The 27695-nt window shown below is 33.6% G+C and overlaps 2 protein-coding genes across 5 annotated transcripts in view; both read right to left on the minus strand.

Annotated features, from left to right (window-relative positions):
• Positions 1-359: 359 nt before the first annotated feature.
• The window catches only part of LOC100538338 (uncharacterized), a 137486-nt gene continuing 110150 nt past the window's right edge, over positions 360-27695 (minus strand). For 2 of the 4 annotated variants that reach the window (XM_073918552.1, XM_073918553.1), the window contains 7 exons: positions 7614-7688; positions 7422-7487; positions 7262-7324; positions 6197-6266; positions 3174-3623; positions 1832-1927; positions 360-1113 (listed from right to left, as the gene is read on the minus strand). In XM_073918552.1, the coding sequence (XP_073774653.1) occupies positions 710-1113; positions 1832-1927; positions 3174-3623; positions 6197-6266; positions 7262-7324; positions 7422-7487; positions 7614-7688 (1224 nt within the window). In that variant the 3' untranslated portion in view covers positions 360-709. Of the gene's footprint in view, positions 1114-1831; positions 1928-3173; positions 3624-6196; positions 6267-7261; positions 7325-7421; positions 7488-7613; positions 7689-7881; positions 8021-11032; positions 11198-27695 lie in introns of those variants that run through there. The other 2 variants (XM_073918551.1, XM_017358651.4) reach the window with 2 other exon arrangements.
• On the minus strand, positions 16155-27585 carry pdk2a (pyruvate dehydrogenase kinase 2a). Its single transcript, XM_001332558.8, has 11 exons — positions 27375-27585; positions 26327-26468; positions 25362-25433; positions 24935-25119; positions 24755-24844; positions 24539-24616; positions 23052-23128; positions 22862-22960; positions 19941-20051; positions 18932-19045; positions 16155-18666 (listed from the first exon to the last, which is right to left on the minus strand). The coding sequence occupies exons 1-11, from the start codon at positions 27490-27492 to the stop codon at positions 18523-18525; spliced, it is 1230 nt and encodes a 409-aa protein (XP_001332594.3). The 5' UTR covers positions 27493-27585; the 3' UTR covers positions 16155-18522.

The following is a 27695-nucleotide window of genomic DNA, read 5'->3' on the forward strand; positions in this document are numbered from 1 at the left end:
ATAATCCTGACTTTAACTGTATATATATCATATACAGTACATTTCAATGTCAATACGAACGTTTAAAAATTATTTTATGAAAATAAAAATAATTCAAAATTAAAACAGAACATAATAATAATAACAAAGACATTCTTTTCATTCATTCAGAAGTTTTATGGCAAAGTAATAAAAAAAAAAACATTTGAAATATATGACATAAGGGCACAGGTATTTAAACAAAGCAATGAATAGACTGGACAAGACATTTTCAACCCAGGCTCATTCTGAAAAGGTACCTCAATACATCTCTGGAGACCGCTACATTTTTTAAAAATTTTTTTTGCAGTCTTTGCTTTCACGAATTCAGCAGAGTCTGCTGTGTATGCTTTTTGACATCTCAAATTTCTCTTGCGAGTGCCAGTCATGCCTGCTGTTCTAGCGTAAACCCACCAGAAGCCGCTGTTGACTGACTGACCAACTGACAAAACGATTGACTGAACGACTGACTGACTAACCGATCGACTGACCCACCCTCCTCCTTCCCTAAACCCAACCAATTGTATTGATTGACCAGCCATCTGTACTTCAGGCTACATAATTTGCAATCTCCAGAAACGTATAAAGCTAAGTTTTCAGAACAAGCCTCTGATAGATATTTTATATACTTCCCAAGTTGAACATACTAGTAAATTTAGCCTCTAATAACCCAGTCGGCTTTTACATCATCTTAGATATTTCTCACCATAAGTAATGAACCCCCAAAAGCGATGGTGTTGGATGCGCTATTGGCCCAAGAGCGGCCACGATTATGGGTCACATAAACTATCGCCCCCTTGCGCAGAGTCGTCATGTATGTTGAGAGATTCCCAACCGAGCTGGAACCCTGTACATTGCTATGAGACACAGCCACCCAGTAATTATTCACAACAAGCCATAGGTCAGTAGCACCGCTTCCCCCAGTCTGAGTGGAGAAGAAGAACTGATAAACGCCTGACACCGGAGCTCTGAAGATCCCCGTGCGAGGGTTGAAAGCCTGGCCTTGATTTACATACACTTTCCTGAACACAATCTTGTTGACTTTTCCTGCAATGCTGGCTGGGTAGGTAGCGAAAAAATGCACATTTGCTTTCACTATGGATTAGAAAAGGAAAGAGAGGTATTTGTTATTTTTTTAAAAAAGGTATATGTCTTTATTCAAGTCTATTTGTATAGCACTTTTCACAATAATTATTGTTTTAAAGCAGCTTTACATTAGTGTATTACAATCAAAGTTAAGAAGCTGTGTATATGTCAGACATTGAAATGATTTAATCATTTAAACTTCTTTTCACACTTATTGATTAATTACTTCACCCAAAACTGAACACCTTCTGCAAATCTAGGTGGCTTTTTTTCTTAGCTGGGCATTGGTGATTTATAAAATGCAAGTCAACACCAACCAACTTACAGTGTCAACTAAAACATATAGAGGTCAAATAAAACTAATATTTCTGGCTCCTGGCGATACATTCAGCTCTTGAGCAACTTTTTATGAACATATTTTATCCAGTCTACAATAAATTTGGAAATCAAATTCTATTCTGAAACCTGATTCTTTCAAACAGTTAAATAAATTCTTGCACAGGCCAGTTGTTTCACTTGAATGTATCATCAAGAGTTGTGATTTATGTGTATTCATTTAACATCCTCTGATTAACTTTTTTCTGTTTGTTCATTTTTACTTAAGTAATGATTACCATTGTCTTGCAATATACAATGTTACTCACCAAGGACGTGTTTCATCTCAAAATGAAAATAATGGGGTAAAATTATTCTTTAATTTAATTTAATAACAAAGAGAATGACTCACCTCTCCTTTTGTTTTTCTGACACATGTAGGTGATTTTGTCTCTGCTGATGCAAGACTCGCTTTTTTTACATTTTCCACAGACAAGTGTGTTGATGTCTGAAAGCATGGTGTGTGACAGTCAAATATGCGTACAGTGTACAGAAATACCTCAAATTGAATAACACGTTAATTTGATGATCTGATTTAGGCATTCTGTTGATATAACAGTGTAGGTATTTTCATTAGAGTATTAGTGTCTACATAATATCTGATAACAATTTGCTAAAATATTCAACTGACTATAAGTAACACTGCAAGTATGAGCAGTAGAGTATTAAGTAGAGCTCCTACATGATATTTCTTAACACATTGTTTTATTAATTAATGAAATTCAACTTACTTAGTAAATCCACAACACTCTAAAAAATGCCAGCTTCCACACAATTTCTTCGAGTTGTCTCAACAGAAATCAATTGACTTATTAGCTTTTACAAATTTTAAGTGGATTTAACATAAAGCAGTTAAGTTGTCCACCAATCAATCTTAAGAATTGTGTTGTTTTAACTTATTTTAAATAACTAGTTTGAACAAGCAGCAAAAGTATTTTTGAGTGAAGTATTATCAGTAGAATATTAGCAAAGCATTTACATAACATCTGTCAACACTTTTTTTATAACTAAAATTCAAAATTTTAAGTAGTACTTTAAGTTATTGGAGTATTAAACTATCTACATTAAAATTAAAGTTTTAGTTAATAACAGAAATTCTAATGACTACATGTAAGTTTGAAAGTACATCAATTTATTTTACGAACTCTATGTTAACAGTGTAAGAATGTTCTCATGACTGTTAGTAGAGGTCGGACCATCAAAATTAAGTGCAACCTAATTTTGTTTTCTAAAATCAGTAATGTGGATGCACACTCAAAAATAGAATAGAATATGAATATATATATATATATATATATATATATATATATATATGTATATGTATATATGTATATGTGTATATATATATATGTATATATATGTATATGTGTATATGTATATGTGTGTGTGTGTGACTCCTATGTTTGTGTTCAGTTATTTTAGTTTAAAAGCAATGAAAAAAAATCAACATGAAATTACTGAACCTATATACAATAGTCTAACAAAAAAAAATCATTTTAGATCACATTTTCAGACGACACTCCATCATCTAAACTCTTCATGTTGACTTACTCTACCAACCCTAACCTAACTGTCTACTAATACTCAAATGACAATTAGATGACAAGTAGTTCCATGTCTTAATGGGACCATCAAAATAAAGCAGAAACCAATTTTTATATTACTTTAATTTCTGAAATAAATTCCCATCTTACCTGAACAATACGCCAAATGGCAAGCAACTGGTTTGACAAACTTGTAGACGTAGTAGTTTCCTCTACATGCTTTGACTTGAATAGGATTGGACTTGAACATGCAGCAGTTGTTTTTCCAGTTTCCGCAGACTTTTCGAGTGACCACCCCATCCCGAATGCGAGGATGACCACCGTCGAGCCACAGTGGCGAGTGGGTCCCACACTTTTCTACCTTCACACACCTTTCAGGCATCTGGATGGTCTTACCGCGGTAGAAGAGACGGTACCAGCCTTTCCAATCGACTCGGCGGTCACAGGCAACATTTCGGGTGCTGTAGTTTGTGGCTCTCCAGCTCTGGTCCAACGCAGCATAATGAAAGCAGGGGTCTGCTGGGTTTTCACTGTCATCCTCGCCAGAGCCTTCGTCTCCATCCACATTCTGAGTGAAGGCGGACAGAGGATGACTGGTGCCTACAAACATCAGGTTTCAGATTTAACAATGTGGGGTCACCACAGCGGAATGAACTTATCCAGCATATGTTTTTACACAGCAGATGCCCTTCCAGCTGCAACCTATCACTGGTAAACAGCCACACACGCTCATTCAAACACATACACTACGGACAATTTAGGTTACCCAATTTACCTATACCATGTCTTTGGACTGTGGGGGAAACCGGGGCACACGGAGGAAACCCACGCAAATGCGGGGAGAACATGCAAACTTCACACAGAAATGCCAACTGACCCAGCTGAGGCTCGAACCAGTGACCTTCTTGCTGTGGGACGATAGCACTATATACTGCACCACCGCGTCACCCAAGGAATTTTAAATTCATTCATTCATTCATTTTCTTGTCGGCTTAGTCCCTTTATTAACCTGGGGTTGCCACAGCGGAATGAACCGCTAACTTATCCAGCAAGTTTTTACGCAGCGGATGCCCTTCCAGCCGCAATCCATTTCTGGGAAACATCCACACACACATTCACACACTACGGACAATTTAGCCTAACCAATTAACCTGTACCGCATGTTTCCTGTACCGGGAAACCGGAGCACCCGGAGGAAACCCACGCGAATGCAGGGAGAACATGCAAACTCCACACAGAAACGCCAAATGAGCCGAGGTTCGAACCAGCGACACAGCGACCTTCTTGCTGTGAGGCGACAGCACTCTCTACTGCGCCACTGCCTCACCCATGAATTTTAAATTAAATTAAATTAAATTAAATTAAATTAAATTAAATTAAATTAAATTAAATTAAATTAAATTAAATTAAATTAAATTAAATTAAATTAAATTAAATTAAATTAAATTGACAAGTAGACGTAGTAGTTTCCACTACATGCTTTGACTTGAATAGGATTGGACTTGAACATGCAGCAGTTGTTTTTCCAGTTTCCGCAGACTTTTAGAGTGACCACCCCATCCCGAATGCAAGGATGACCACCATCGAGCCACAGTAGAGAGTGGGTCCCACTTTTTTCTACCTTCACACACCACTCGGGCATCTGAATGGTCTTACCGCTGTAGAAGAGACGGTACCAGCCTTTCCAATCGACTTGGCGGTCACAGGCAACATTTCGGGTGCTGTAGTTTGTGGCTCTCAGGCTCTAGTACAACGTAGCATAATGAACGCAGGGGTCCAATGGGTTTTCACTGTCATTCTCGTCAGAGCCTTCGTCTCCATCCAATTTAGCTTACCAAATTCACCTATACCATGTCTTTATGGGGGACACCGGAGCACCCGGAGGAAACCCACACAATCGCAGGGAGAACATGCAAACTCCACACAGAAATGCCAACTGACCCAGCCGAGGCTCAAACTAGTGACTTTCTTGCTGTGAGACGACAACACTAACTACTACACCTAAATGTTAAACACTTCACATTAAATTAAATTAAATTAAATTAAATTAAATTAAATTAAATTAAATTAAATTAAATTAAATTAAATTAAATTAAATTAAATTAAATTAAATTAAATTAAATTAAATTGTACTTAATTTTAAAAATGCCCATTTTAACAACACAATGCTAAAGAAAAACGGAATAATTATATTTATAAGTAAATAAATAGACAAAATGAAAATATAGAAGATAAAATAATAGGAAAATAAAATACATAAATTTAATTCTGACATACCATAACTCACAATGCAGTTTAAAGAAACATCAATAAAATCCAAGTAGGGAATCCAAACTTAATAAAATGACACAGTGGACATATGAATGAAACAGGTAAGGAATTCTAAGGGAATCATTTGCCTAATAATATTGTGCCACCCTTATTAAGTTTGTCACTGATCAAGTTTATCAGTATATTTTTCCTGGCAGCAAAGGCAAAAATGTCAAATAAACAATTAATGAGTTTGTCAGACAAACGTCCAACTGGAAGACCTAAAATTTAAAAACAATGGATCAAACATACGGCTCAAAACAATTTACTACTTTTGACCAATACATTTAATTTAATTTAATTTAATTTAATTTAATTTAATTTAATTTAATTTAATTTAATTTAATTTAATTTAATTTAATTTAATTTAATTTAATTTAATTTAATTTAATTTAATTTAATTTAATTTAATTCAGTGCAATAATTATAGAAACTTTTATTGCATTCTTATGAAAATTTTTGCCTTTTTCATGTAAGATTTGTCTGTGTTCATGTTAAAAAACCTACGTTTAGGCAAAAAAAAATAATTATATTTTACCTTTATTTCCTTTCATAAATCGATTTTACATTAGATGCAAAGAATAGTTCTTCTCAGGACCTTAATTGTACATAGAAAATTGTACATGTGAGTGATTATGGCACACAAGATCACAAAAAAACAAATAAAACCTCCTTCTAGCCTCAAGTATATTGAATAAAGTACATTTTACAAATTTATCGTTTAAAGGCAACATTGGAATGCAAACAAACAGTAATATATATGACTGAAATATTTCAAATAAATGTGTATTGGGTAGTTGTTGTTCTCTTTTAATCTGTGTAACTTTTATATGGTTAAAAAATGGGGTTAAAAAATAACTTACCAGTTTGTAGTGATGTCAAATTCAACTCCACATCTGTATCAATAGGGTTTTGTGAACAGTATGGTAATACCTACAAAATAAAACAAAAAACAATGATATAATTTTCGCTGGTCGCTGGTTTGAGTCTCTGTGGAGTTTTCTCGAGGTGCTCTGGTTTCCTTCACAGTCCAAAAACAGGTGGTATAGGTGAATTGAATCAGGTGGTCATAGTGTATGTGTGTGAATGTAAGAGGGTTGGGTGTTTCCCAGTACTGGGTTGCAGCTGGAAGGACATCCGCTGTGTAAAACATATGCCGGATAAGTTGGTGGATGAATTAATAATTTTCTGATGGAAATAGTTTAATCTGTCTCATTCATTCATTCATTCATTCATTCATTCATTCATTCATTCATTCATTCATTCATTCATTTTCAGCGTAGTCCCCAGGGGTCGCCACAGCGGAATGAACTGCCTAATCTGTCTCACATTGGATAAATATAAATACATTGAAGCATATGTAAACTTTTTTTAAAGTACTTAGTCTCTTTGCTCATAAGCTCCATGCAAAATAGGCAAAATGTTAATCATAAAAAAATAAGTATAATTCAAATTGAATGTATTTGTAATTTTTATAACTATAATAAATTTACATAACAGATGTTTTCACAAACTTTCTTTTAGTCCTGCTCTTCAGAAACTACACAAAATACTTCCATAAAGAAACAAGTAAAATTGCTGTGAGACAGCACAACCAACTGCGCCATTGCTTCACCCTAAACAAATTTATCTGTTGGTGAAATATGCAGAATATTCTAGAAAAAAAAATTAGAATGTGCATGGAGGATTTTTCTGAAAAATAGTTGAACAAGGACTCATGAACAGCAATTCCAGTAGTGGCACAGCATTCAAATCCAAGGTTATAAATGCTTTCAAACGAATAAATTCTAATATTTCAGTTTTAGGTAAAACAAATAAAAAATGAGCCTGTTCTACAGTAAATTTATAAACATTGTACACAAAAAATGTATTAACATTCATTATATAATTGAATTATATACAGTATGAATTATATTAATCATTGTTACCTGGCTCAAGGCTTCTTGCTTTTGTTTCATTACTGATTGTTCTTGTTTCAAGCTTTCCATCTCCTATATACAGTAAATACACAGAGAAATGAACAATAAAAAATCCCAGTGTCCTTTTAATCATTCAAATGTTTTCCACTTAACAGCACCACTAATGTACCTTGTACACTATAGCAAGTTGTTCCTGCAAAGGCTGGTCAAGTGCATTCCAACGTTTGAATGTATACTGGAACACAATTTAAATAAACATAAAATATTAGTTATTATATAAAGCTGCGGTTTAAGATTGTTTTTAAATGTTGGGGATTTTAACTTTATCATCAATTACATTAACCAACTCCATCATGCTTACTGAAATATCTCTGTTCTCATTGCAATCTGCACAGATTACCAACACAGCAAACAGGTGGAAGCATAAGGAAAGCATCTTAAAGTGAAAAAGAAAAAGAATATTCAACTGTGCATTATCTGTTTAAATACATTTAAAACAAAGGTTAATAATAACAATAATAAAGTGCCTCATTTCATTCACAGGTAGTGAGATTAGAACTGCACTTTGAGTATTTATTAGTGATTTATTAATTTAAACTTTTACAAATTGATACAGGTTTGATGCTTACCTTTTCACAAAGAGCAGCTCTCTGTGTCTTACAGTATGCAAGTATATTGAATAGAGTTCATATACTGCACCAGATTATATGTGGACACTAATGCTGTACAAAAGGAAGTTGCTAGTTTGACTTTCACACCAGTATTGTCATGGGATATTGGTGGCAGTGTTCACAAATAAGGTGCTAACTTGCACATGAAAAATGGCCGCAGGCGGTTTTTGAGCTGATGGGGTCAGCAACATTTTGGTCGAATTTTTGTTTGTTTGTTTCATTTGCATACATGCAGCATTAGAGAAATGTGCACCAAGGATTCAGCCATTGTATAAATGACTTTTAACACATACATGTATCTTTTAAAATGAATATATTTTTACATGTATCAATAAATATATATTTAAAATGTTAAAATGTTAAAATTAAAGGACATTAAAATATTTACTAAAAATGCCACTGAACAGTATGACTTCATTCTTAAAATATAAATAAACTAATAAATAAATTAATAAATGAACGATAAATAAATAAATAAAATACATAAAATTATTATTATTGTTGTTGTTGTTATTATTATTATTATTATTATTATAACACAAAGCACTTTTATCACACTACAGACAATATAGTAAACAAACAAGCGTTTATTCAAAGAGCATTTTTAACTAAACAAACATTTCAAAATGTTATTAGTTTATGTGACAGATCGGTCTAGCCATGCAAATAATACAGTGCAGTTACTCTCACACTGAAACTCAACACATTATTTAACTGTTTGAATTTTTGCTTTCGTAAGTATCGTTCAAAACCCAAATGGCAAGTCGATGGTTAAAGCGACAAAACAACTTGCATTATCAGCTAAACAGTTAACAAGTATGCTAATACTACTAGCCTACTATTACTTTTTGTTCAGACACACATTATTATTGACACAATATCTAAAATAACACGTTAAATCAGTTTAGTTTTTGTTGTGCAATCTATTAGGAATAAGTTAATAAATAAGATGTTCACGTTTCAGAATTAAGCAACGTGGTGGGGAAAATGTGGTCATTTGAGGAAGATTTGAAGATTTAAAAAGTATAGGCTAAAAGATACTGTGTGTGTAGGCAACAGTATAATGTAAGTTATGCACCAATAGCTGTTGTTCCCTTGAAATTAAACTGCCAGTGTCTTCTACAGAAATGATGCAGTAGTTCGCTGAAGAAAAATTTGCAATAACAAAAGTCACCACAAGGTGGAGACCTGTAGCCTATTTCAAAACAGGTTCTTCAATTTTCCTAGTCAAGAACACGAAAATCAAAATGCTTGTAAAGAGAATCCATCCATCCATCTTTCTATCTTAGCTAAAATAGCAACAACTGAAAATGATGCTGAAATAAAAATGCTATAATGTTTAAAAATATTCTTATATTTTAAAAAGAATATTCAAATATTAAAGGAAATATTTGAAAAAAAAAATCATATAAACTTTTTGGTTGTTGTTAAAGTCTCAAGAAGAAGTTTTCTTTGCACCTGGTGTAAAATCATGGGGGTGAAATATTAAAATCTCAACAGCAATTCCATTGTGGCCTAAATGCATACTTTTTTTACATTAACACAAATATAATGATCACAAAAATTAAGAATGCACAAAATTTTAATAATTATTGTACTGCTTAAAATAAAATACAACTTTTAACAAATAAATAAACTAAATTTAAAGCTAAACTACACATTAAAATAAAGCTTTAAATTAGCAGTTTTCTATATTTTGTGATTCCAGGTTTTATTTCATTTTTGCTTGTTTATTTATGCTTTTGAATTGCATTATATGATCTTGAGCTTTCGTCCAACTACGTTTAAACTTAAAAAGTAACTTCTAATAACATTTTAATAGTTTAATGTGATATATAGTCTGGGTTGGTGTATATTTCAATACAAAAACCTTGTCATAAACTGCCAGTACATTTTCTGTTATTTTACAGACTTATTTCTCTAGATATTATTTCTTAAATATTATATTATTTTAAAAAACTAAAATGTCGATAAAAGTTACTTTGTAAAGGCAGAATTGCTAATGTTAATCTTCCACCTGATCCAAGATTTATGTTACTGGGGGTTGAATCTGTTCTTCTGCTCCATTAAAGGAAGAATAACTTGGACTTTACATTGACTTAAAATAATGACTGAAAATAATGATGAAAAAGTATGGCTCTTCATTGTTTTATTCTTTTATATGTCATCATTGTTTGTTTACTTGTTTATGTCCTCTTATTTAACACATCAGCTTGATGTTTTACAATTTGTATTTAAGTGTTCTGTCCTGTGAGGGTGGGAATGAGAGGAGGGTGGTTAAAAAAATGTCTACATGTATACTGAAGTGATTCTTTAAATTGTTAATGAGAAAATAATACATTTATTGATTTTACAAAAAGTTACTTTGTTTTACGGTAAAGTTGAATTTTCAACATCAAAAGGTAACAGAGAAGATAAAGGTAACAAAATGCAAATCACAAAAAATAATTGTGAATCATAAAATACGGAAGCTGTAAATTAACAAATATGTTTACAGCGTAAACATCTAAATAATTGTATTAATTATAAATAATAATTTATTTAAAAAGGATTAAATTCCAAAACAATTTTACTAAAACTTTAATCAAAAATTTAAACAGAAAAAAGAAAAATAATTTAAACTAATAAGCAAAAAACACAAAAGTAACTGAATGATACCAAACCTACACTGAGTACTTAAGTGTAATTGCAGGTTTAATGAGCCTGGCAGGACTAAAAGACTTCACTGCTGCCTCATTAACTGATTCAAATTGTTTGAAACAATAAAACCGAATCAACTCTTATGTAATCTCATCTGCCCACATTAACACAACAGAATCAACAAGAACATTGTGTTTCTGATCTCATTCCTCAACTGTAAAAACCATGCCACACATCATTCAGTAACGCATAACAGCGTCTGGCAGCAGCTTCAGCTCTCACTGTCAATAAAGCAATGAGCAGTCAATGGTGTGATTAGATAAGACCAGTCCATTCAGTACAACAGTCCAGCCAGCAAAACAACACACGCATGGCTGCAGTCTTTTACATAAGCGGCATCAGTAAACACAGCCGAGGGGAATGACAGGCATGTTAGAACGAAAACAGCCACTGGGATGTGTTTGCATACATTACACAGGCCTTCACTCCACCCGACGACCCTCCATCTCCACTCACAGCAACACGTACAGTCCGTCGTTTATGGCCTGTACTTTTCCTATCAGGATTCCTGGAAGTGGCCTCGCACTCGCACGTCTCTGTAGATTCTCTCACATGAGGCTTCAGGCTTTCACAGCTGTAGAACAAAGGAAAGCCATCTGTTTCAGACCTGTTTCATTGTTTATGGAGTAAATCAATATCCTGATCATATTTATTTAAAAATCATGATCTTTTTTTTTTATTTGTTTTATTTTCTGCTATATTTTTAACTGTCTAAATGGACTTTTCAGTCACTTTTTATGAAAATACTTTTTACAATTTTTGCTATATTAACAAATGTGAGACTTTAAGCTTAATAAATTAATAATTTCTACTAATATTCTACTAATTAGTCACAGCTGTGGAACATGGAAAAACATCTGTTTCAGGCCTGTTTGTGTTTTATTATTATGCATATTAATATGCTGATCATGATCTTTTTTCATGTCACAGCTCTATCACCCAGCAGCCCAAGACTGGTTACTCACTGAAGCTGAGCAGGACTGAGCCTGTCAGTACCTGTGCAAATAGTATATAGTGCTGTTTTGAGCATTTTCAGGAAGTGTCACCAAAATCACTTTTTTTTTGCATTGAAAAACTGTACAGCGTAAACTGTCATAATGTAAACATGACAAAGCCATTTGACTATCTTGTTCATAAACAATGGTGTCAGGACTTTTCATTTTGAGGATACGGACACTTTGATTGACATGAATACTTGCTTTTGAGGAATGAGCAATCCATTTTGAGCATGTGACGCGCTTTTGCAGGTTATCATCTCTATGTTTTGCAGTTTGTACTAATTGTTTTGAGAAATGCATTAACTGTTAACTGCAGAGATGCACTAGTGTTGTAAGAAACGCACCAAAGCGACTGAGAAAAACTAAATGAAAATAAAATAAATTATATATACTGTAAAAAAGTGAGTAGACGTGTTGTCTTAAAATTAAGTAAATTAACTGTGCATAATTACAAATTTTAAGCTACAGGTCAACTTAACAGTTTCAAGTTCTAACAGGTTTACTCCCTAGTTACGTTAAGTAACTAATCACTTTTTGATAGAGATAGATAGATAGGCAGGCAGGCAGGCAGGCGGGGAGATAGATAGATAGATAGATAGATAGATAGATAGATAGATAGATAGATAGATAGATAGATAGATAGATAGATAGATAGATAGATAGATAGATAGATAGATAGATAGATAGATAGATAGATAGATAGATAGATAGATAGATAGATAGATAGATAGATAGATAGATAGATAGATAGATAGATAGATAGATAGATAGATAGATAGATAGATAGATAGATAGATAGATAGATGTAATCTGATACAGTAATGTTGGCACGTTGATTTAAAGTTTACCAGTGTGTGAAACATTCCAGAGCCTCCTGCACGTCAACAAGCTTACTGTCTATCCTTACATGGAGTACGTGCTTTATGGTAGGTGATGCAGTAAGCAGAGCACTTGTTTATCAGGCAGCTCTTGAGAAGGTTAATCCATCAAGAACACCGTGCTCTCTACACACAAAATGATCCTGACGTTACTTTCACATTTCCATCAACCGTTTTTTTCCCTGCACATCTGACCTTCATCAAGTTCATGGTTTCTTCGAGGTTTGTTGTTTCATTCATGACTTCTGTTGTGCTCCAATGACTTCATTTTCCATCTGACCTTTAAATGGGCTGTTGTTTACTATGAAAATGTAACCTTTATCCTACTGGGCAAAGAATCAGAGTGTAACGTCTCCTCCACACATTAATAATATACAGTATATTCTGTATATAGTTTACTTTCCCAATACTGGTTAAAACTGCATAAAAAATATGCTGGAATAGTTAATGGTTGATTCCACTGTGCCAACCTCTAAAATAGAGACTAAGCCGAAAGAAAATGAATGAATGAATGATTGAAGTTTACTTCCTTATTTAAACTTAAATAATATGAATTCGGTAACACTTTACAATAAGGTTCATTAGTTAATGCATTTACTAACATGAACTAATCATGAACAACACATGTACAGCATTTATTAATCATAATTGAACATTTACTAATGCATTGTTAACATCCAAGTCCATGCTTGTTAACATTAGTTAATGCACCATGAGTTAACATGAACTAACAATGAACAACTGTATTTTCATTAACTAACGTCTACTAACATGAATAAATACAGTAGTAGATGTATTGTTCATTGTTTGTTCATGTTTGTAAATGCATTAATTAACATTAACTAATTAACCTTATTGTAATGTGTGACCATGAATTCTATAATTAAAATTAATTAAAATTGAGTTGCCACAAATAAATGATTTATGTGTTTTAGCATATAAAACATCTAGAGTACTTGGGTCACATACAATAAGGATCCAATAGTGTATTTACTAGCATGAACTAAAAATTAACGATAATTGTGCAGCATGTATTAATAATCATAATTCAACACTTACTAATATTAAGTTTACTTTACAAGAATGATTCCATTAGTGTTATCTACCAGTCACAAATTAGCCGGTTGTTGACTAGTGTTATAAAAATAAGCTGAAAATAAATACTAAGAAAATAGAAGAGATGGTTTTTGACCTAAAGTATATAGGCGACCATGCATGACCATTCTATTACTCAGTCAGAGACCCGAGTCTGTGGGCATTTACATTGACAGTTCTTTTACATGGAAAACACACATAAAGTGGGTTTGTTCTTGTTTACACCAGAGACTGTATTTTTTTTTTACAGAGGTTTCTTCTCTTTGGAGCTATGCATAGTGTCATTTTATAAAGCTGTTCTTGAAAGCATTGTCAGCAGTGGTGTGAAGTAACAAATTACAAATACTCAAATTACTGTAATTGAGTAATTTTTCTAAGGAATAGTAATTTACAAAGGTACTGTAGTTTTAAAACGTGTTCTTTTACTTTACCTTGAGTACATTTTTAGCACTGTATCTGTACTTTTACTTCACTACTGTCCTTCAACCTGCAGTTACTACTTTTTCTTGTCTACGGGGATCAGAAAAATCAGTTCTGTGATTCCTGTCCGATCAAATCACACATAGAAAGTAATTTGCATCATACTGAACTACCTCAAGACGTGGGTGATTTATAATTGAAGCAAACTGTTCATAAACATTAAAAATGTCCAAGATGATGTCCAAAATCTTTACACACATTGATCCAGAGACTGTTTAGATGCATGTCACTGATGAGAAGATGAAGGATGTTTACTGTTTGATGACTAAAACACCCAGGGTCGTTGCATTTTGTTTGGAAATGAAAGGCGGGTTATTGTCAGAACTGAACTTCTAAACTAAAAGCAACCAAATTTCAACGTCTAATGAAGTTACAGCTTGATTTTGTGAGGACGTTACCACTATGACGTCTATCAGACGTTGTATTTTGGTAGCCATACTTGATGAATAAATGTCAGTATTTGACGTCAGTATGACGCTGGTTTGAGATTTTGGCCTCTTTCTAATGCAAACCAAAAATCAACCAAATATCAACGTCATTATTAGACATCAAAATAACATTGTCCTAGACGCTGGATAGGCTTTGAATTTCGGTCACCTGACGTCACGACAAAAATTAAACCCATACGTCTTAAGAAATTGTGTGCCTGCTGGGCAATAACTACTGTAAATGCACTACAGAATGTTTTATTTACACACATCCATATCCACAAATGCACTAGCTTTTTACAGCGTTATACTCACAACTCTTGAGTACTTTTGAAAGGTCTACTTTTTACTATACTATATTTAAAACAGATTCTTTTACTCTTCTTGCACTGCATTTTTAGGCAAGTAACAGTACTTTTACTCAAGCATTTTTCTTCAGTACTCTTTCTAACATGGATTGTCAGACATGGTATCACAGTGTGGTTTGGCAACCTATCTGTCTAATGTAAATCTAAGTTGATGCATCTCTTAAGGGCACACTCTAAAAATATAGGGTTATTTTTTCTACCCAAATAGATATTGGGTTGAGGCATTTGGGTATTTTTTTTTCAGAGTCTTGGATAGTTTCAACCCAGCTCTTTGGGTCAAATCAACTCACAGCAGGGGCTGACTGGGATACCACATATTGTGTACTAATTTGTTTAAATGCAATGAAAATAGTGTAACATAAACACAGATTCCTTGTGTTTTCAGATGATTAAAATGAGATTCATGCTCATAGTTGCCCTTAGTCAGACCTTTTGGAAATAAATAATTTCTTCCTACATTTTGTACACCTGTAATCAAAGCTGCACATCCCCCACCGTACTGCAGTGATGCTGAGTCAAAACAAAACAATTGCTGGGTCATCTTTCGCAGGCATTTTTGGATTAAATTAACGTATTATTCAAGTAAAAATAACCAATTATTGGGTAGAAAACCCAAATTTATAGGGTTAAAAATAATAACCCAATTACTTGGTTTAATTTAACCCCTGATGTGTTCTGCCCCATATTTACCCAGCAGTAGGGTTAAAAACAACCCAATTTGGGTAGTTTTTAACCCTGTGTTTTTTAGAGTGCAGGGTGGAAAATTGTTGGGCATGATTAATATTTGAATCCACAAGTTTTATATGAGAATTGTGTCCTTAATCAGGTGGAAAGGATTCTGAATGATCCAACTAATTTTTTTCTTTTCCACATTATGAACTGCTTTCCTCTAGTAGATGTACAGTAGAGTCTCTAAGTGAAGGTTAAACCAATATTCTTTGCAGCCTACATGTTTCAGTGGGTTTATTTAACAAGAGTTTATCTTAATTAGCATTATAATTATTATAACTACTGTATTTTTTATGGAATGTCTGCAGCAATATAGTGATGCCCAAAAAAAAAAAATAAAGTTTACCACTACTGCTACTACTACTCATGTATTATTATTATTATAAAGTTGTGCTTGTAAACATTAATACACTGTGAGTTAACAAAAGCTAACAATGAACAACAGTTATGTCATACATTAACAAATATGACTGAATACTGTAATAAATGTATTGTTTATGTTAGTAAATACATGATCTAACTAATTCAATGCCAATGAAAGACACCACCACAATGTAAACTTGACACAAAAAAATGTGTTTATTTCTCTTTATATAGACATCATTTAGTTTGTATGGAAAACTTTTTACAAAAATAAGATTTAGATTTTTTTTTTCAGGAATAACACGACAATAACACAAATAAATATATACACAAAATATGGTCCTTACATGTAAGGTTGTGTGGTGCAAGCTGAAAGCTGATGGTTGATTTAATACAGTAGGCATGCTCTCCATGGAGAAGGCTTAAAATTAGCAGCTCTAATTTCACACTGTGTGCTATTTGAAGAAACTAGCAACCGAAGGCCTGCAAAACCGAAGGACGCAAAGATCTCTGAGTGCACAAGCTAACTTCAGTCAATGAGGTATCTAAAATACTTCAGCATGTTTAAGAATAAACATTAAAGCATCTAAAACTGTTTGAAATGCTCCGTGCATAAGTTAAAAGTGTTTCAAGTTTACATCAATGAGATTATTTGTACAGTACATTCAATCCGGATCTGAACACATTTTGTTTAATGAGATAGTTCACCAAAAAATAAAAAAGCTCTTACATTTACTCTCTCTACAGTTGTTCCAAACCTGTATATGACTTTTTTTTCCAGTGCTGAACAAACTGTAAAACATTCTGAAAAATATTGCTCTGTAAAAAGTGATTTTTTGCTCTAAAATTATTAGTAAAATTCATAATGAGCATAATTCTAAAAAATTAAGTTAAGCCAACTTAACAAATACAAGTTCAACAAGTTACTCACTTTTTAAAAGTAGACAACATATTGATTTTAAGGCAATAGGCTAACTTACTTTTTGAATACCATTTTACAGTGTGGAAACACATCGGTTTTAGCCATTATTAAAATAATATCATTAATACTGTCTTTTAAACTCATACTGTATAGGCTTGAAACAAGTAAAGGGTCAAAAAATAATAACAGAACTCTCATTTTCTGGGTGAACTGTCCCTATAAGAGAAATACCATTGATTACATTTGGCCACAAAGAAAATGCAGCCTTAAATATGGCCTCTGATCATCTTTCTTTCACCTTTTGGCTGAGTATGGAAACTACTATCTTAGCAGTCAAAGTCACTGAATTACAAGTGTTCCTTGATTTCAACATTACCAAGTCTGTGCAACATGTTTTCAAGTGTACTTTTATATAAATGATCCATCTGTGGTTGCATATTGACTCTTATTTCCTCATCTTGGCCCTTTCCTACTGTACCACTGGTAGTGTTTACACATGGTATTAAGATGCAATTTTGTTGAAAATGGGATGCACGTGTTCTTTTAAAACCATTGCATTTTCATATGAATTAAATCATAAGAATTTACATGAATATGACCAAATAGTTACGTTTCTTTATGTGACCGGGCTGCAATAACCATAAATAATGAGCTGACAAGTGTATGCGCAAAGAGAATAATGGATATCAGCTACTATAAAAAGTGATATTTATATATAGCTATACTGCATTTGTGATTGGTTTAAATTAGATCATATTAGGTCAGGACATGCAGTAAGTCGGAGGAGGAAAATATATAAAATAATATGGTCAAAATATGGTCATATTCCTAGTCTAGAAGAAGAATGGGTGAAACTTGATTCGTATCATACCCAGAATACTGATTACTTTGTTTTTACGGGTTACAATATTAGTTAGGTGACTTAGGTTTTAATGTGAATTCATATAAATCTGCTGAGTTTTGTAGTTGCTAATAGTTTTATAGTAACAACTATATTTTAAACTTAATAAATTGTTATAATTGATCTTTTTTTCAATAAAAAGACCATTTTTGAATGTCATCTGTCTTCAGCACTGTTTGCTTGGTCTTTGTTTTTTAAATGCAAAGTTTTAAAAGTATCGATTTGGCTCCAGTATTGTAAAACACCTAAGTATCCCCTACTTGTGATCAGAATTAACAAAACTGCATTTTAATACTGGCTATTGACAGGGCCTCTGATTTCATGTACTCTTTAGTTCCTTGAAACAAACAAGTTCCAATATCTAATCTAAACGGTCCTTTAACCCAAAACCTGTCCATTTGGCTCCCTTCTCCACACTGGAACCTCCACTTAACACTCAGTCAGGTCAGTGGAGTGCATTAAGCTGGCACTTTGTTGTTCCGCTTCATGAGGGTTAGTATGGTCTGCGTGTAACGCTGTGACAAAGCCTACAGTAGTTTCTCAAACCAAGAAAACAAACGATACAATCATGGTGCATAGAAAAAAACCATCGCATGCGACATCTAGAGTATTGCTGAAAGAGTACGCCGCTTCACAGTGAGTGGAAAATTAAGCTTCGGCCATGAGAACATCGTGTCCATCACCACTCACTCATGTCAGTCGCTCTTGAAGGGTTTTGTATCCTTCCTGGAGGCTCTTCATTTGGCCAGTTTGAACACAGCCAGGTCCAAAGGCTCTCGACTGGGTACACACCAGTCATCTGCCCCCTGCGTGACTTCATAATTTCGTCGAGCCGTCTTATTAAACACTGGGAGTCTCTCAACAGAGTCGGTGGATAAAGCCTGAGGGGAAAAATCATGATGTAATCTGTTACAACACAGTGATAAGTTCCCTTGGCTTTTCAATTTAGCAATGTGTTCTTTAAGAGATAGTACAAGTATAATGTATAATAATATACAGTAGATTTTCATTGCATAGTTCAATTTAGTTTACCTAATTTACTTTTAGTTTAGTTTATTTTCTTCAGTGTTTTTATACATTTTTTGACACAAAGTTAAAAATGAATGAATTTGAAACTATTCTGTTAAGTATTGGGTGTAAATGTACCTTGAGGTGAATGACTGCATCAGTGCCATGGCCCTCCATAGAGTAGAGCTGGAGGTCACCCTGAAAATACTTGGCATAGAGTCGAGAAATGGGCAAACCATAACCAAACCCAGCCTGTGGACAAAAGACGACTAAACTTATAAAGAGGCAGTGTATTTGATGTGCAGTTATGTGTGATATCACATGCATACAAATTGAAAATGCCAAAATAAGAGATTCAAAATCTAAAGATGTATTTAAACACCTGTCTAGTTGAAGCAGATCAGTTTAACACAACAAAGCAACGGGTAAATATGTTAAATGTTTAAATATACATCTATTAAAACTACTTCTTTGTATGGAAGCACAGATTTAAAAATAATATTACTTATTAATATTTTTACATAAATTATTTTAATTAATATTTCATACTATGGTTTATTTTGTTTTTATTTGATCATTTACCTTTTTAGGTGTGAAATGTGAAATGTTACCTCATTTAGGGATGCACCCATATGGTTTTTGGGCTGATATTGATAACTCCTTAGATTTGGAGGCAGATAACCGATATGTTAGCTGATTAATATAAATATTTTAAAATGTTATATTTTTATACACTTAACAACTGATTTATTTTAAAAACTTCATAAAAGTTTGAACAGTTCTTAGAACAGCACACTCGAAGCAAAAAATAGACCCATATTCACGATATCACATGAATCAGCATGCCAAAAATAGATTATTTCCTTTTCTTCTCATAGCAAATCAACATGAATTGATTGTCGCAAAAAATAATAGGTTAAATAACAAAATGAGAGGCAGGCAATTCTGTACAATGACAATCTATCAGCTTAAAGATATTGGCTTAATTTTGATATTGGACCAATAACGATAACATTACCAATAGCCGTTATTGGCCGATAACGAAATGGCCTCCGATACATTGTGCATCCCTAAACTCTTTGATACTATTTTTTCTGTATTTTGCAATTCCTATTTGTACTTCATGTACAAAGCTCTAAAATCTCACCAGAGGAGCCCTTTGCTTCTCATCCATCTGTGGTGTTGGTGCTGTGGAGTACATGTAACTGAAGAGATTCTCCATCTTCCTGAAAGGAACTCCACCACCACGGTCACTCATCTAAAAAACAAAACAAAAAAATTTTTTTTAGGAATAAATATATAACTATTTAAAAAAACATAGACATTGAAAAAACAGGCTAACAGTGAGAGGGGAAGAGCACTTTGACCCTGATCATGACTGGTTAGTATGTACAGTACACGTCTCAAATCAGTTTTGTCAAGGTAACCAAACAACAAGGCCAGTCAGCTTTTCTGTATTGTGTTATGCAACAGCATGGGAACATGACCGACTGCTCCAGTTACAGCAGACTAGAATCAATAAGGCAGCATTGAAATAATAAGTCACAGTAACTTTTTCTGTGTTTCAAGACCATGGGCTCTATTTTGACGGTCCATGCGCAAAGTGCAAAACGCAGGGCGCAAACGCTTTCAGGGCGTGTCAGAACGCATTTTTGCTAATTTACGGATGGGAAAATCTGCTTTGCGCCAAGGCGGATGGGGTAAAAGGGTTGAGTTTATTTTCTTAATGACCTATAGGTGTGTTTTGAGAATAAACCAATTAGAGTCTCATCTCCTATTCCCTTTAAGACCCAGCTGCGTCGCGCTAAGAGCGCATTCGCTATTTACAGGACGCAAAGTAAGTCTAAGTGGAAAAAATTAGCATTTCACAAGCAAACAGTTAACAGTTGAAAGTTTTTTAACAGAAAACTGTTAAACAGAGCATCTACTGCGTGAGAATGAGAGATAATGGAACTACTTTCATTTTTGCTCTTGGATAGGGAAACCTTTACGCACAGACATCAATTAGCCTATAAATAATTAATTTTGTTTGTTAAGCGCAAACATTTGTTTCAAAACTATTTCTAAATTCAGTTCTAATTTCTAGCAAACGAATAAATGAACAATAATTACCAAGTGTGGTCAAAATACTGAGTTATTTCCAAATACACCTGCCATGACCCATATGGTCTTAAACCTGACAGGTGGGCAAATCTAAGCTTGTTTTTAATAAAACAAATATAAATATGGATATATTAAATAATACTGCTAATAATAATACCATTATACAAAAGCAAATTGTTATGAATGAACTGAAAAAAGCCTCCTGAGATGAAGAAGATATAAAAGCAGTGATTTTTCCTATTTTTGAAGGCTAGAAAATAATATGTTTTGTAATATTTTAATCCTTTATATTTATATCCTATATCTATTCTTATTATATCCTATATATATCCTTAATATTTACATTTTTTCATATGTAAAGATATTTGCCTATTGCTGTCTTGTGCGTATTAAGCAGTGCGTAAGCGAGGCGCAACTCTGCGCCGGAGTTTAGACCGGGTTAGTTTTGGTCTAGTGAAAAATCTATTATAGTTTCTCAAAATAGCAACGCGCCAGCGGTCAGCCTCAGAACACCTTCCTTTTTAGACCAGAACGCCTATGGGTGCACAAATGCATTTGCTATTTAAACAGCGTAGCGCAACGCCTCAAAACGACTCTTGCGCCAAGCTGAAACTACCAAAAGACTATTGCGCTGCGTCTTGCGCCACACTGCGCCGGGTGTATGATAGGGCCCCATATGTTTAGACAAAAATAGATAAATGAAAAATATTTTTAAAATATAATAATATGTTTACCGCTACTAAGTACATTAACTAAATAATTTGAATCATTTGAATTTTTTTTTTTAAATCAAAGTAGGTTTGTACAATATGACTAATTTTTAGGAAAATTATATTATTTTCTATCAATGGAGTAAATTTAATTTAAAAAAATACACACACTTTTAAATAGTAAAATCTAAATAATGAATCTCGGAACCAGCCTGGAAAATATAGTGCTTAAAAAATAAATATGTAGCGTAATTGCTTTTACCATGCTATTTGCAAGGCATTTAAATCTTCTCTATTGGAAAAACTGAGCACCCAACACATAGTAGATGGATCAAAGACATGATGTCTGTTATTTAGCTTGAAAAAATCTAATTTACTCTCAGATGTTCAAAAACTGTATTTTTTGAAACAAGTTCTCCATTTCCTACATACATTGGCAATTTACAATTCTTAGAGCAGAAGGATATTTAATCCCATACAATCTCAAAAGATCCCCCTGCACCCCGCATCTTTTTAATTTTTTTTTATAATCTTCTTTCCTTTTACTATAACCTTGTAATGGTTTTCAAAATGGGCTTGCTTGTAATAAAGGTATACATTACCTTCCTTCTATTACACACTGAGTGCTTTGCTTACTGTATGTGTATTGTCAATCTTTTTGCATTTTCCTTTTAACATTTTTTTATTAATTTATTTGTCTGTCATTACTGTATTGGAATTGTATTTACACTCTCTACGTATACTTGCTGTGCAATTGTGCAATGCTTGAGGACTTTAATGTTTGCAAACTGTTAGCTATGTGTCTCTTCTGTTAAAGCCACATAAGGGAAATTAGTGTTGGGGATGTTTGTTTGTATATTTGTTGTTGACTGTTTGTTTTGTGCACATTTATCAAAAATTCCTACAAATAAAGTATTAAAAAAATAATAATAATTTTATAAAAATTGATACAATAAAGAATATTGTATTCAACCGTCCTATTTTGATCTGTTAATTATTAAATAATAAGAAGAAATTAATTAATTTTAATGATAATTTTCTTTTTATGTGGTTATTGGGGTGTTTTTAAATAATTTTACTTCAATTATTTTGTTAGAATTTCAGTAAGTAAATCCAGTAAAAAAATTTAGTGTAAATATCTCAATTTACACAATAGGATACAAAGAAAGTATTAACTTAAAAGCTATTTTCAAAATAATAATTGGTTTAAAACATAATGATAACACTGTTATAAGCCATTCTAGAATCCAATCACCTTTATAGTGAGGTCTTCTCCTCCTACAGCCACCATGACTTGAATGGCTGGAAGATTACTGCCTTCTTTATGGCTCTCAATAGTCGCTCTCATTGCATTCTGAGGACGAAAACACACTGTCATGACAACATTCAGATCTTACGTAAACAGCGATGTATCTGGGCAGAACATGAGATGGGCTACAACTCACCTTGAACAGTTCAAACAATATATGGTACAGATGGGAAGGCACATACACTATGCTAATAGGCTGGTTCCTATTATTAGCTGTTAAAAGAAGAACAAAGACACAGTGTCAATAATGTCTACAGCTGATAAGACATCTATTATCATAGCTAAGCTCTGAGCAATTAGGCAGAAAACATGTAAAACCAATAGAAGGAATACATTTTAGACTCTGAGCTCTTACTTAGTGCAATGGAAAAAACTAATGGACTATACTTAACAATCCTCGGCTTTCTGCATTATTGATTTGTATGTGTTCAAGTGAAATGTCATTTTTGATTTATTCTGTAAACTACTCCTGACATTTCTACCAAATTTTAAATAAAAATGTCGCATAAAATAACAAAAAAGGTAACGATTTTTAGCAGCACAATAATGATTTTTTAATCTTTAGTATACACTACCTGACAAAAGTCTTGTCGCCTATTCAAGTTTTAGAAACAACAAATAATAGCTTGACTTCTAGTTGATCATTTGGTGTCAAAAGTGGTTTATATGAAGGGCAAAGGAATCTACACTTCGCTTATGTTACCAAAATAAAATATGATCATTTTTTTTTTTTTATTATTTAATTAGGACAGTAAGGTCTGACTATACTTTGACAAATATCTTGTCACTTAACAGAAATAATGTGCAGAATATAAAGTCATGGTGCAGTGGAAAAAGATTTAATATTGTGTATGACTTCCACAAGTTTGAACGACTGCATCCATACATCTCTGCAATGACTCAAATAACTTATTAATAAAGTCATCTGAAACGGCAAAGAAAGCATTCTTGCAGGACTCCCCGTTCAATAAGACAATATTCTGTGGATTCATCTTCAATGCATTCCTCCAACTTACTCCAGAAATGCTTAATAACGTTCATGTCTAGTGACTGAGCTGGCCAATCATGGAGCACCTTGACCTTCTTTGATTTCAGGAACTTGGATGTGGAGGCTGAATTATCAGAAGGAACGCTATCCTGCTAAAGAATTTGCCCTGGACTGTGGTTTGTAATGTAATGGGCAGCACAAATCTCTTGATACCTCAGGCTGTTGATGTTGCCATCCACTCTGCAGATCTCTTGCACATACTGAATGTAATCCCAAACCATGATTTTTCCTTTACCAAATTTGACTGATGTCCATGTGTCCAATAGGTCTTATTAATTTATTAATTTTTTAATAAATTAGTTATTAATTTTTGCTCTTACAAAAGGATTAACGGCAAGAATTTTGTCAAGTAGTGTATGTGGTATTGATATCAATATTTGGTAGAATAATAGTGATTTTAACACAATATTACAATATTTTTATTTTAAACTTAAAAGAAATTATCTAGAAATTAATTATAGAATAAAACACAAATTAGCATTTTACTCAAATAAATGCAGTGCATCTAGATAAGCTGTGAATTATCACTTTACACTCAATTTAAGATGAATAAAATGATTTTTCTCTGATCTTACTGTTGAGTTCCTGAAGGTCCAGGTCAGGTGAGTTGAGGTAGTATTGATCACAAAGCATCCTGGCACTTTCATATGCATCTACATTAAGAACAGTGATGACACAATATCATTTTAGAAACATATAATAGTGTCTGAGTGTTGACTAAACAAATGGTTCATAGACTTTTGAGATGAATATCTGACATAGACACGCTCTCAATGTTTGTGAAAGTATACCTTTAACAACGTCTGCCACTTGACAGTGAGGGTCTATACTGCCAATGGTATTGGGGTGAACTGGATTTGTGGCACCATCAAATACAAGAGCTAAAAAAAAGCAAAGGAAAAACACACATATAATGAATTTAAGCTGTATGGACACTCTTTGGATTAGTTTGGGCAGAATATTGTACTTACTGTGCTGGTTGATTAGCATTCGGATGGATATCCGGCTCAAATAGAAACGGTCCAGGAAATACTGGATATTCTGATTAGTGACTGGATCTTGACCAAATACCTCTTTATATTCAATCACGCCCTGGGCCATGGTGGGTACAACATCATTGTGTCTGTTGCGGATGTTGACCAGAGCAGCGACAAACCTGTGTGCACAATGAAGTGTGTGAAAATATGCAATGAAATATGTCATATTTAACATGAAATTGAAAAATACATGTAAAAAAAGTTAGATTGCTTTCGTTTAAATTTATACCTTTTAGTTCTAAACGTAATAACATAAAAAAGCAAAACAATGCAAAAAATATGGGTTCTAAACTGAGTAAAAAATACAATATCTAACATTTAGATTTTCTTCATAAAATGTACTATTTATGTTCCTACTTACTCTTCTAATATACTGTGGTCATCTGGACTTTTCTCCAAGAATTCCAAGATCTCCATCAAACTCTGAATATACCTTTGCAACAGAAAAAAGCAGGGGTTGAAGTGATGAAAATTAATTTAAAAACATTAAAACAAGGCTAGTGTGAAGACTGCATTAATCATAAAAAACTTTGTCATGTGCTTTCAGAATAGAAACTTTTCAGGCAACTAATATAATTGAGTTATCTTTGAAATCAAATTAAATTTAAATATATTGAGAAATGAAAATACACTGAAAATTAGTGCTGCTGCTTGTTTGCTTGTTCAAAGTACTTTATTTAAAAAAGCTGAATCAACACAATGCCCAAGGGGTTGTTTTTGGGACCACTTAATAGTTTTATGTTAATCAACTTAAATGACTTAATCAATTTATGCTGAAACGAAATGAAAGAATTGTGTGAAACCCCGCAATTTTTACAGCGTATAATTATATTTAGAACTTAATATTGACAAAATATCTATAACAAATCAAAATCACATATTCTGTTTAATTCAGATGACACCACACTGATAAGCAAATGTGGCACAAAGTCATGGCCTAACATCTGAGCAAAACAACCGTTAAGCAGTTGCATGCCATGCATATGAATGCTAGACTGTTTTGTTTTGGCTATGGCCAGGTTTCCAAGTTTCTGCTCTTCGGAAAAGGCAACAACAAGAGGGGAGTATGACGCGATCAGGCAGTGAAAGTAGGACAAAGTTCACAGCAGAATCCCTTCTTGAAAGTCCCACCAAGCTGAATATATAGGGGAAAGTTCAAAACGCTCTCTCTCCCTCCAAGTTCAAAGTTTGGCCTAGTTTCAAGTGCTTACAAAGCGTACTAAAAATAAATTGCATTCCTCTGGCCATAATCGTCTTTTAAACAATCCGTCATTGCAGGATGGATTAGTTTATATATGTAGTAAAGTGTTGTGCAACTTAACTCACCAGCTATGCACCATTTGTACAGAAGGTGTGGTAAGTAGTCTTTTGGGGAGCAAGTTGATTTCTTTCATGATGTTTGACAGACGAACGGGCAACTCTTGCCTCAGGAAAACAAAAGAAGTTTTCTCGCATGCATTGGTAGAGCCTGGAAGAAAGCAACACGTAAAACAAATACACATGAAACGCTGGTCAAAGTGAAAGAGATATATCATAAACATTAATGAAGTGTTTATGTTCAGGACTCAAAGACATACACACATAATGTAAAACAAGTCAAACAGAAGTGCATAAACATTGTAGTGGCGCAGGACAAAGGCAGCAGCTGTAAAATGACGCAACATTTCGCTCGTATGAGCAGCAGTGACTGGATTTGTGAGTCATTTCAACGAATCGGTTCTTTTGATCAGTTCGTTTAAAAAAACTGCTGCTGAAAAACAGGTTCAATCCCTTAGTGTGTGATGCTTTTTAAATATCTAAAAAATATTTTTCCTCTTGAAAAGGTGTTATTAGTAATGTTTAATATTTTTTTGTGTCACAGCTGTATTCAAGATAGTCGTAATTTTAAAAAAACTACGTATTTCTGCCTGATTTACGCACCAAATTACAGTCACGCAAAACAATTCGGTTGCGTTTTGTGCCATCTGCTATTCGACTATTACAGTAGACTTGTGTTACTGTATGCTGAGTTTTGGCCGCTTTGGGAGTGCACCGTCAAAGATTTGTAAACAAATTCAGATTGATTCTTTGAACCAATTCAGTTCACTAAAAAGATCCGAATCAAAAGGTACACATTGTTCTATATTACTACACACCGCTGGTAAAGCAGCGCATACTAATCATAAATCAGATGTCAATAGCACTAAATACGTGCAAAGCAGCTAACGTTACAAAGCCATGCTCGTAATTGAGGACAGAAGAGAAAATATTATGAACTGCAACTGACTGACGTTACACGACCACTTGGCAGCGTAATTCTCATGATATTAAGCTATTTCTTCGCAGCACACGATTTCATACCCGACCAAAATAACAGTAGATAAAGTATACTCACCAAAATCAAGAAACTGTTTCATTGAAAGTGGAGAAGGTGAAAATTTGGAGAAGTGTTCGATGTGATGAGGCACATTGGCCAGCGCAGCATTCTTCATTATAAACCTGACGAACTTCATTTCTCTGACTGGGTAGAGATCAGTAATAGCTGCTGCAGATATCCAGTTTATCAATAGCTGTGATGTTTACATTGCATGCACTGCGATGTGTATGATGGTCAACGGGGCAGCTGTTTTTCCAAGTGCGCCCAACAGCCAATCAGAACGCAAGATTCATATTACTAATCCAGATCTGGCCAATAGAATTCGGAGGCAGGGCCATT

The sequence above is a fragment of the Danio rerio genome, chromosome 12 (genome assembly GCF_049306965.1).
Source record: "Danio rerio strain Tuebingen ecotype United States chromosome 12, GRCz12tu, whole genome shotgun sequence".
NCBI lineage: Eukaryota > Metazoa > Chordata > Actinopteri > Cypriniformes > Danionidae > Danio > Danio rerio.